The sequence below is a fragment of the Kryptolebias marmoratus genome, linkage group LG21 (assembly GCF_001649575.2).
Source record: "Kryptolebias marmoratus isolate JLee-2015 linkage group LG21, ASM164957v2, whole genome shotgun sequence".
Classification (NCBI taxonomy): domain Eukaryota; kingdom Metazoa; phylum Chordata; class Actinopteri; order Cyprinodontiformes; family Rivulidae; genus Kryptolebias; species Kryptolebias marmoratus.
Window position 1 is genome coordinate 4,472,715 of NC_051450.1, and position 11,113 is coordinate 4,483,827.

An 11,113-nucleotide genomic window follows, 5' to 3' on the forward strand; every position below is an offset into this window, starting at 1 on the left:
TAAATGGTTTTAAAAAGTCAACAGAAAAATAGCAGAATTAGAACCTGAGAAAATGTAGAATTTCCCATGGTAAATGTGTAGAAACTATTGTCAGCTCTGTCCATCCAGAGACAATCCGTGAGACCACAGCAGCCCATCAGGCCTTACTTGTGGCTAAAAATGTGGACAGTTTTCCTACCAACCAGGACCGCCTAGGAGAGGGCACCATTGATGTGTGGTGGGTGGTTCATGATGGAGGCATGTTGATGCTGCTGCCCTTCCTGCTGCGACAGCACAAGGTACGCTGATGGATTTGGACTGTTTTTATTCTTAAAACCTCTTTAAGAACCAAAATCCTGTTGCTTTTTTTACTCTGTTTCTTCATATGCACACCCAGAATTATTTCATTCCTTCGATTGTGCCTAATCTCTCAAATCTTCTTTATCTCTAGTTCATTCATCTGTTTATTCATTTCCCTCCTGCAGGTGTGGAGAAAATGTAAGATGCGCATCTTCACTGTCGCCCAGATGGATGACAATAGCATTCAAATGAAGAAAGATCTCCAGATGTTCCTTTATCATCTGCGACTGAACGCTGAGGTGGAAGTGGTAGAGATGGTAATCATGTTAACAGTAAAAAAGCTTTATTCTATCAGTGCTGTCCTTTTGACACAAACACGTGGGACAGTTACAGTAACAAATGGGTGGAAATGGGAAGCAGAAATACCTGCAGGACAAATTAAACCAACACATTATTTCTGTTCCGATTATTAGATTTACAAACGTTGTCTGTTACCATGTGTGTTTCCTGCCCTTTAGCATGATAATGACATCTCAGCCTTCACTTATGAGAAGACTCTGGTGATGGAGCAGAGGTCCCAAATGCTGAAACAGATGCACCTCTCCAGGACTGAGAGAGAGAGAGAGGTAAAGTGCTCCTGTTCCTTATAGTCACAGTTTTCTCTCTAAAAGGCCACGTGGACAGTGTGAGCCAAGATGGTATTTATTGCTCCTGAATGCCTTTGAAAGTGCATTTATCCATGCAAACTGAGAAGTGGAAGGCAGACATATCACCACGTCCCAACGTATATACAGCCTAATACAAGGTCAAACTCTCAGCTAAATGACAACTGGCCCCTTTTCCTTGTTCACCCACCACTGCCTGTCGGGGCCACGCCGCTCAGATTCAGAGTATCACTGATGAGTCGCGTAGCTCAATCCGGAGGAAGAACCAGGACGCTGCCGAGAGCTCGAACCTCAGCCGGCAGTCGTCATCGATGGAGGACAACCAGGAGGATGAGGTAGTTGATTTTATCAACCCACTGGCCCCTCACTGTTAGATAGACAGAGGCTGTCTTCACAAAGCTCCATCTTTGGCTTCATCATTGAGATCACCTTTCAAATCTGGACTCAGGAATAATAATTTAAATCATATTTATAAATGTTAAAAGTAGATGTGAAGGAGAACAGTGTTCAAGCATGAAGTCATCCTTCTGTAGACAATTGTTATTGTTTATACAGTACACTAGGGGTGTAACATGATTATCTTATTATACACAAATCTAATTACTAAAGACAGTCATGTTATAATAACTTCAACCCACAGAAATGTATCCTTCAGGGCTCAGTGGGGAAAAGATGTAAAAACAAACAGCTTCACTGAAACCTGTTTCTACCATTGGAAGCTATGTTAACTCAACAAGGACACACAGCAACTACTCTGCTGACTCTTTTAAGGAGGCAGCAGAGAAAAACATGAACAAAATAGATGTTTAATATGTAAAAATAAATAAAAATCTTTCATGTCTGAGAGATTTTACCACCCCACCTTTACAATACACTAAGGATAAATACAGAGGTAGAGTCTGTTGGATTTAAAAGTGTTATTTTATTAAAGTACTGGTTGTAAAATGTTGTACATTATCCAAATATTAATCCTATCTTTGTAACTGTTGCTGTGATATGAAACATCTAACCAGAGTTCATCCATGCTGGTCAAAATCCAGCTGTTTTTATGAACAACTGGCTCCAGAAATTGTCCAAATGATCACACTTTTCATTTGCTGAACAAACCTAATTTGTTTGTATCTTAGGAAAACAAAATCCAGAAGGTTTTCTTTTATGCTCCCTTCAAAGTGAGGAAAGAGGTTCTCAAAGTAATCCACTGAGCCTTCTAACCTTCTTAGCCTGTCTTTGTCCTTGTCCATGTAAGACATGTTATCATGTCTCTCTGGAGCAGCTATCAGGCCTAAAGCAGGTCTTACACCTCATGAAGCACCAGGAGAAACTGACTGTGAGCCAGTTACCAGGAGCATTCATAGCCTGAGTCCAGATTGGCCCAACAGTCAAGCTACTTCCTGTGCATGTCATCATGTCATAAATGTTGCTTTGTGAACACCAGCCCATTGCATCCTGGAACTGCTGGTCTCCCAGAACCCCAACCATCCCCTGTATCCCACCTCCCTCAACACTGTGAGTGAAAGGGTGGACAGTGTTGTCATAGAAACAAGAAAGGTCCTCAGGACTCTGTGGTTCTGTTTTAGCTCCACTTTATTCATTTGTTCCCATTTTTTGGCAAATTTGATCCAGGTGTGCTTCATGACAATACTGTCATTTATCTCTGTCTTTCTTTATCTTACTTTATTTGACTTCAGTCAAGGATCACCCTATCTGTACAGTTTTGGCATCAGCTGTCATATTTCTAACTCGAGTCATCAGTGTTCAGCAGCATTTTTAGAGATGGACAAATGTTTTATCAGACAAGCTACCACACAGAAACAAATGAAAGCACATTTAAAATCAGTAAGGTGTGACAGTTATGGAGCAGAAACACAAAGATGTGTGTTCATATCAGGCCATGTTTAACAGAGGTGGTATGACACACATCTTTGTCATCTCTATCACTCAACTGTGTTTTGGTTCTTGGCAGCTTTTATTATCCAGTACTATATCTCACAGCTCTTTGTAACAGCCTGTAAACATGTTCTAGCTGTTTTTACACATACTTTGTGCTCATCATGAAAAGAATCTGGACAGGATGTTGGTCAGAATGTCCTCAGGAGACTGTCTGCCCTGTTCTCCTGTGGTCATCACACTTCCTTCTGTCAAGCACATGATATTTCTGATCATCACCTACTCAGTCTGCACAGTCTGCTCTGACACATGCAGACATTTGCTTTACATACATCACTCTGGATAATGTTAAAAATCAGCATGTTTCTTTAGTTTTTATTCCATTCTTTTGGTGGAGCTTCATTTGTAACTTTTCTTTACTGATAGCCAAGTAACGCCCCTTGTTGTTTACTCATTGTGGTTTAGGCCCAGCTCATCCATGACAGGAACACAGCTTCTCATGCCGCCGTAAATGACAAGGCTGACACAGGGCCGGAGCAGGTGCACATGACCTGGACCAAGGACAAGCTGCTCACAGAGCGCAACCGCATCCGTGAGGCCAATGTGGCAGTCCGCGACCTCTTCAACATGAGACCGTGAGTATGTCTGTCTGAAGCTGTCTACATCCAAAGAGTTCACGTGCAGTTTATATGTTGGTGTGACATGGTGTTGTTTCATGTGACAAACATTTGCTACAGGAAGCTCCGTACAGCTGGAACTGTACTGCAGAAAAAAGCAGACAGAATTACAACATTTGACAAAAGAAATAAGATCCACTGTAAAACACCAACGCAAACTTTAGAGCAGAACATTATTTCAAGGGTGTAAAGGATTCAGGAAAACAACTTCTTTGTTTTTCTTTTTTCCTGCGTCTGACACAGGATCTTATTGTTTTGGCAGCAGAAACATGACAAATGCTTTATCCAGAGTGATGTATGTAAGAAAGCAAGATTAACTGGGACATGTGACGATATTAAAAGCCGGGAGGAAGTAAGCCAGGGTTAGCCAGTTCATCAAAGACTGTAGCTGAATGTGCTCAATCAGCTGAAACAGCTGCACCCTGTGTGAGACGCACTTACCACCCTGTTCAAGCAGCTCATCAGTCAGAGCTGTGAACATCTTCAACGATTTTAGGTCCATTTTTAGTCATTTAAGGTTAATAAAACATTGGATTTTCTGTTGAACTCGAGCACTTTCTGCTGTAGTTTTATTGACAATAATCAAGAATATTTTCATATCATATTGTTGATAAGAAAAATGATTTAACACTTCTTAGGTGAAAAAATCATAAAACATGAATTTAGAAAAAAGAAATAAATAAATGGAAAGAAATGGAGTTTGGGGTAAAAAGCTCTCATGCAGATTTCATAAAGCCCTAAGTGATGGTGCCAGTGCCACAATGTGTGAAGCTTTAGCCTGAACAGATGACTGCACGCACGGCGTGTGTGCATGTTTGTAAACCTTCAGCCGTTTTAGTGCATGGCTAAACCACGTGCCCATTTTTGTACATTAATACCTTCTCATTCCACACTGTCCAGAAAATAAATCCATTCTTAAAATCTCGGGATGTCTCAATAAAGACTTTTTTTACCAAATACCAAGCAGAGTCATTTATAATTAATTAATGACCAATAGATACCAAGTCTCACTACAATACTTAGCTTGTTATGGCACAGACCTGCAGTTCACACACCGTACAGTTTCCACACTGCTTGGACTTTTCCACATCTGTAACTCTGTTAGTTTGAGGAGTTAACTGGGTGAACTCAGCCAAGTGTCTAATTAAATTAGTGATACTGAATGTTGCTTTACTGCCACAAGACAGATCTGGACAGCATGTTTGTATTTTGTAATATGTTCCTTTACATTTAATGGCAGCCGTTTTACGGTACAGCTGCTGTAAAACCACAGCCAGCAGGTGAGCAGCAGTCTGATGTCAGTCAGGACCCAGTCTAATGCTTCAGATTGGCTCAGGACGTCCCTCATACAGTTTATCTCAGTATAAAGTTTGTTCAGTGGGAAATCCCACAAGAAAAGGGGAAACGGGTACGTTTCTGTCAAACCTCAGCACACACATCAAACAGCTCCATGTCACATTGTCACATTTACTCTTGGGACTTTTGGGTATCTCGACACGTGGTTGGTGACAGTTGGAAGCATGCAGTGTTGTGGAGAAAGCTGCAGAAATGGCCAAGAAGCATCTAAGCCTGTTTTTGTTGTTCTGTCCCATTTTCCTTCTTATAGAGAGTGGGAGAGTCTGTAAGTTGCTTCTTTTTGTTGCCTGTAGCTTCTCTCACTGTCCTCCAGCTCCTCTGCTTCTGTGTTTGTCTGCATGGACTGCATCATCCAGCTTACATCAACAAGATTTCTGCCTTTTGTATTAAAGCATACCTGTTTTCATTTTCAGCACAATAATATATATATTTTTTCTGGATCTCATTGTGGCCTAATTGTGAAAATAAATGGGCAACATTGAAAGAGTAAGGCTATAGTTTATTCTGAAACTGGTAGTTATTGTGAAATTTTAAGACTGCAGCATGCAAACAGTATTGCAAATCGAGTTCAGACAGCAGGTTTGAGTCTTTGAATGCTGCCTTTTTATTTGAAAGTACCCTAACTGAGCCTTTTTTCTTGTTTTGTGGGCTATCATGCAATAAGCTTCATTTCAGCGTTGCCTTATTCTGCAGCCAACTGTTGTTTTCTTCACTGTAACTGTGTTGTCAAACCAGGAACCAGTCAAATGTGCGCCGCATGCACACAGCTGTGAAGCTGAACGAGGTGGTGGTCAACAAGTCCCAGGGAGCTCATCTGGTTCTGCTCAACATGCCCGGACCACCAAAAAATAAAGGAGGAGATGAAAACTGTATCCTAAAGCAGCTACAATAGATCTGTATCAGCTGAGGGCTCCTGCAGCTTTACCAGGACCGCTAAAGATCCTTTGTCTCCATCTACTCACCTTCTAATCTATCATCCATCTTCACACAGGATCTATCAGCTCAGGAGCATTTAGCAAATGGTCTCAACCTTGAACTTGGATAAATAATAATCTTTAGTAACTCTGGCATACAAAAAGAGATCCAAACCTAAACATGTTTTTCCATCACAGTTTTAACTTCAATCCTGATTAGTCCAATCAACTTTGAAGTGATGTTCTGTTTAATACTTAGCAATAGTTAGTAGTTGATCTCCATAATCCATGCTCTGACTGAGGTCACACTGCTAGCAGCAAAAGGCTTGGTCCAGCCTAGGCTAATGGCTACCTAGCCAGATGAGTGCTTGTCCTTTATCGTTTTCAGACTTATCAAACAGCTCTTTCTGAATAAACCCTACATTAGCTAATATTAAACCTCTACACTTTGCATGACACTGTATCTGTTGTTTTAGCCAAACAGCATCGGTGTTACTATGCAAATGTATCTGTGCAGAGCATAGATGGACCTGTATCCAGTGGTGCCGAGGCTGCTCCAGGTGTTGAGGAAACGTTTGGGCTGATACATTCAGCAGCCTCAGCATGAACACAGACATGCTTTTACACACTAACACAAACCTGGATGAAGGCCGTGCATCACTGTGGTTGCTGTAAAGGTCCAAACCTGATTTCTACATAAGATCAAAGGACCAGAACAACGGGTCTTGTTCTGTCATGTTACATACACGTGGCCAAGATCCTGCATGTTCTGGCCCAACACAGCACAGGTACCAGCATACATCAGCAGGTGGCAGAGTTCTACCACTTCTGATCTGACTAAGAGAGGCATCATTTCTTCTGCCACTCTGCATCAGTGTGACCCCTACACAAGTTGTAAAATTCAAAGATCTACAAAAAATGTAATCAACTTTAAAAATGACCATCAATAGCACATTTAGCCTTAACTCTTATACCGAGATGAAAACAATGATTGTAAGTCCAAAGAGCCCCCTACTGAAATACTTATCAGCATATGAATGAGATGCAACAAAACGTGCTGCATATAGTGTAAATTGTATAACTGATGAACACTTTATGAGTGGGTTTGTGAATGGGTGAGTGAGAAAGTTTGCAGAACCTGGAGAAGTTAAATGTATGTGTGGACCATTCCCCATTTACTTTACATAAATTTCTCATCTCCTGAGCAATTTGGCACCAAGCAAGACCTCCTCTTTATTGTAAGGTTGAGGGTTGTACTGGGGTATTTTCCATCTTCCACAATGAATGTGTGCTGCTCTGACAGCATGGCTGGTTCTGATGTTCTGATGTTCTGATGTGTGTGTTCTGCACCTTGACTGCTGCCAACTCAGACATGGAGTTCCTGGAGGTTCTCCTCGAGGGTCTCAACCGAGTCCTCCTGGTGCGGGGCGGTGGCCGAGAAGTCATCACAATCTACTCCTAAAAAACTCTCCATGTCCATTATTGCACACGTGGGCATGTTGCCATGGATACCATTTTTGATGAATGGTCGGGGTCCACCTGTGACTGAAGGGTGGTCTGACAGCCTGAGCACAGTGTGTTCACGTAGGCCACAGGAAGACTGAGACACTTTATACCTAAAAACTCCTCCATCTTTGTTTGCTTTCCTTCCAGTGTTGATGTTGTTCAGTTCAGCAAAGAAAAAGTGAATGTCTTGATTTGAAACGTGTAGTTTTGCTTGTTTGTTGGTGCATTTGGCTCTGGACCTGACAGAAACCTGCACATGCCTACAGAGTGGATTGGTTTTAGAGCTTGAAAGCAAAAGGGGGGGTTTAGTTTTGGGCACTTTTTGCAACCAACACTTCTGTTTAGATAAAATAATGTTTTTAAACAATTGTTGGACTGAAGTGGTTTGGAAGCTGCTTTAACATACAGATTAGGAAATGTTCTTCATGTGTTTGAATCCTAAAGGAGCAGCCAGGAACATGCTTATTTATTAGGAACAATAGCCAGAACTAACAACAAATATGTGTTTATTGTGTCTGAAGGTTTGTCTTTTTAACCCAAGGGCTGTTTGACAGCATACATTAATGTAGTATTTAAATAGAGTGGCTTGAAGGTTTGCATATAAAACTTTTACTACAGCTGGCAATAACACTTTATGTAAAAGCACAATTGGACACGTGTAAATTGGTGTCATTTTTCCCATACTGTTACAGCACTGTAAACTTTGCACAATCAGTCTTTCAGCACTTGTTTCCAGCAGGGACTCTTTGTTTGTCAGCACCACTAAATTCTTCCAAAAACCTAGAAGAATGCAAAGAGCAACTGCTTTTTTATTAGTGTTTTTATTATATTTTACTCAGCTAAAATGTTTGCCGTTCAGTCCTAGACTGCGTAGATGAATTGATATGTAGGAGAAAAAAGTGCCAAAATGACCACAAAGAAACTGTGGAAGTATGATTATTGCATCTCATCGCAAAGCCATATTGATTTTAGTGAGATTTAATCTTTGCAAACGTTTCATTTAATTGTACTTTTTTATTTACTGATGGAGCTGCTCATATTTAAATGAGAAAAGTGTTTTTGGCGTTTCAGCTCGCTGTGAGCAGCAGGGGCTCGGGGTCGGGGTCGGGATGTTGGAAAGACAAAGGTCAAAGGATGCCCCCTCTTTATGTGTACCTCCACAGTTTCTTGTCCTGAATAGTCGTACAGTGTTTTCATATTGTCCTGCAACTTTATGAGGGAAAATATGACCTGAAATGTGTCTGTTACTGTTGTTTTCTGTGTATCTTCTGTTATTTTCAGTGTGAGTGTAACAAAGGGAGCAGGAGGTTCTGTGTGACGACGACAGAAGTTACTGAGTTTTTGTTTATTTTTGTTTTTTCCTCCCAACTGGAGAACCAGCATCATGGTCCAGACATGCCTGGGCTGAAAATGTTCAAGAATATTAATAGATAAAAACTAATGGAACAATTCTGTGGCTACATGAAGTTTGATGTGACTGTTTATTTGACATTTTTAGCTACCAAAGATAAAACAGGAGATTAACATTAAAACCCTGATTGTTTGGATTGAAAACATTTAAAAGTTGTAACAAATGAATCAATAAAGAAGGGTCTTGTTGTTTTTAACTTGATTCATGAATTGAGAAGACATTGCTGTGCAAAAGATTTATATAACAGAGTGATGAAAAACTGACTTAAACCACAAAACTGACTATTTAATTTAATATTAAAGGCCTAGTATTCAGGAAGGATCACACACGACCCGCCACCTTCACACTGAGCTTATAATTCGGTCAAACCTCGATGACATCATGAGATGTGTTAGCACTCAGAGTAAGTGTTGAAAATGATTCTCAGCTACTACCACTGCACATTTTAACTCCGTGTCTGGTTGCTATGTTATATTTTGTATTGGCCATCTGGGGTAGCCATCTTAAATTGTGGTGACCCTAAAAGTCAATTACTTGTAGATGTATGTTCAGTAATTACTTTCTGAGAAGTGGATTAAAATTCATGACATACAGGTTAAACCAGATGTTTACCTGCACTAACTACTTCTTCCTGTCTCACATTAAATCAGACTGAACCTTTCCTGTCATCGGTGAGCTGATGTGACGGGTCATCTTTAGCTACCAAAGATAAAACAGGACATTAACATTAAAACATTAATACTGATATTTGAAATTATTAATGAATAAATGCCTGATTAATGAGAAATATAATTTTTAGGATTGCTGTGCTTTTAAACAACATCCAGATGATGTCATGGTTTGGGAAGCTTTTGATAGACTGTCTGACAACATCTGGGTTAATTGGAGGCACACCCGTGGGTGCATTGGACCTCAAACACACTGCTTCGTTGTGAGGCATGAAGAAATCTAAAGAAGTCTGCAAAGATATCCACAACACTGATTCATCTTAGTGATGTGCAAATCGTGCAATAAACCCGGATTGGGCCACTTTATTAATTGTATTGGAAATGGATTAATTCATTCAAAGTTTATTTCAGTGGCATCAAGTGGCAAAATAGGGGATAGCAAAGCATTGTGTTAACTGTGTGATGACTAACTGGTGTTTGTGTGAATTGAATTTTTAAATATTTGAATGTAAATGTTTGTAAAGATTGATTGATTGGTCAGTTAAATCTGTAAATGTACGAAGTCCAGTTGGAGTAAATCCCTTTTAAAGATGCAGAGGGTGTGCTGGTGTAACCACTAAGCATCTTGTGCGATGAAGCAGTACGAGCTGGTTCGAACCAGTTACGTGATTCGCTCAGGACCAAAGGAGTGGCTGCGTGGACGTCAGTGGACACGTGTCTTCTTCCACACCACAGCAAGCTTTGAAGCAGGAAAATGCAGTCCTCAGTTTGAAGCTTGTATGGGTGCATCACTGTCAGACATCATCATTGGGAACAGATTCCATGTACCTGAAGGTGGAACGTTCATCTGTTCAAACAGTTTTATGCAAGTATAAACACCATGGGGATGTTGGGGATGATGTCCAGCCACTGCACACAAGATTTTAGCTCAGTATCTGTAAAATGACTTTTTGTAGTTGTTGTAATGGTCATTTTTTCCTCACATCATCCAGATGTGCATTCCTTATGTTTATTTGAAAAGGATCCTGACAGGGAGGAAGAGAGGTTAAATGCAATGGAGGCAGAGCAGAAAAACAGCAATATGTGGGTGAGTAAACTCTCTGCACTTATAAAGGGATACCGTCAGTTTTAAACCAGTAACTATCAAACTGTAAGCCGGAAAAGATAATGAAGTCAAGTCTGACTACGGCAGGGAGAACGAGGCTGTTTGCAGGTAGAATGACACTATTTCAGATTGTATAGTAAGAGTAAGTCCTTGTCCATCTGCTGGTCCATGCTTTAAGAACATTAAGTGGACTACTTACTCCTGACCATATATTCTCATTTATCAGAGTAGAATCCTGTATCCTGCATGGCCGTTCTTTTCCAATGACCAGTATTTAATGGATCCCTAACTGACAGGACAGAAAAGTTTCAGCAGGGGACGGGGAAGATCTCACAGAAGCAGTGGCTCCTGGGGAATCTGAGGGAAATGTTGCTTGACCTTGAGTTAATGAATTTTTAGAAGTTTGTGGTCTTGATGAGTTTAAAGGATTATTTTTGTTTTCGTCAGCCCTCCGCTGTGAACAGGAAGCCATCAGTATCTGTGATGCTTGTTAATACAGATGTCCTACATGCAGAAGGTTCTTGAATTGTTTTCCTCTGTTCATATTGTAGTTGATTTTTCCAGTCCTTCTCCAGTTGTTGACCTCGGCAAACAAGTTCATCCACAGAGGTAACGCTGCTCTGCAGTTGGCTGGCTAGTTGGGGG

At 40.6% G+C, this 11,113-nt stretch overlaps 1 protein-coding gene across 6 annotated transcripts in view; it reads left to right on the forward strand.

Annotated features, from left to right (window-relative positions):
* The window catches only part of slc12a7b (solute carrier family 12 member 7b), a 66,592-nt gene extending 57,696 nt beyond the window's left edge, over positions 1–8,896 (forward strand). For 3 of the 6 annotated variants that reach the window (XM_017433941.3, XM_017433943.3, XM_017433946.2), the window contains exons 19-26: positions 109–278; positions 465–596; positions 798–905; positions 1,163–1,279; positions 3,297–3,466; positions 5,115–5,129; positions 5,600–5,733; positions 7,149–8,896. In XM_017433941.3, coding sequence (XP_017289430.1) covers positions 109–278; positions 465–596; positions 798–905; positions 1,163–1,279; positions 3,297–3,466; positions 5,115–5,129; positions 5,600–5,733; positions 7,149–7,240 — 938 coding nt within the window. In that variant the 3' untranslated portion in view covers positions 7,241–8,896. The remainder of the gene's footprint in view (positions 1–108; positions 279–464; positions 597–797; positions 906–1,162; positions 1,280–3,296; positions 3,467–5,114; positions 5,130–5,599; positions 5,734–7,148) is intronic. The other 3 variants (XM_017433942.3, XM_017433944.3, XM_017433945.3) reach the window with 3 other exon arrangements.
* Positions 8,897–11,113: the final 2,217 nt, after the last annotated feature.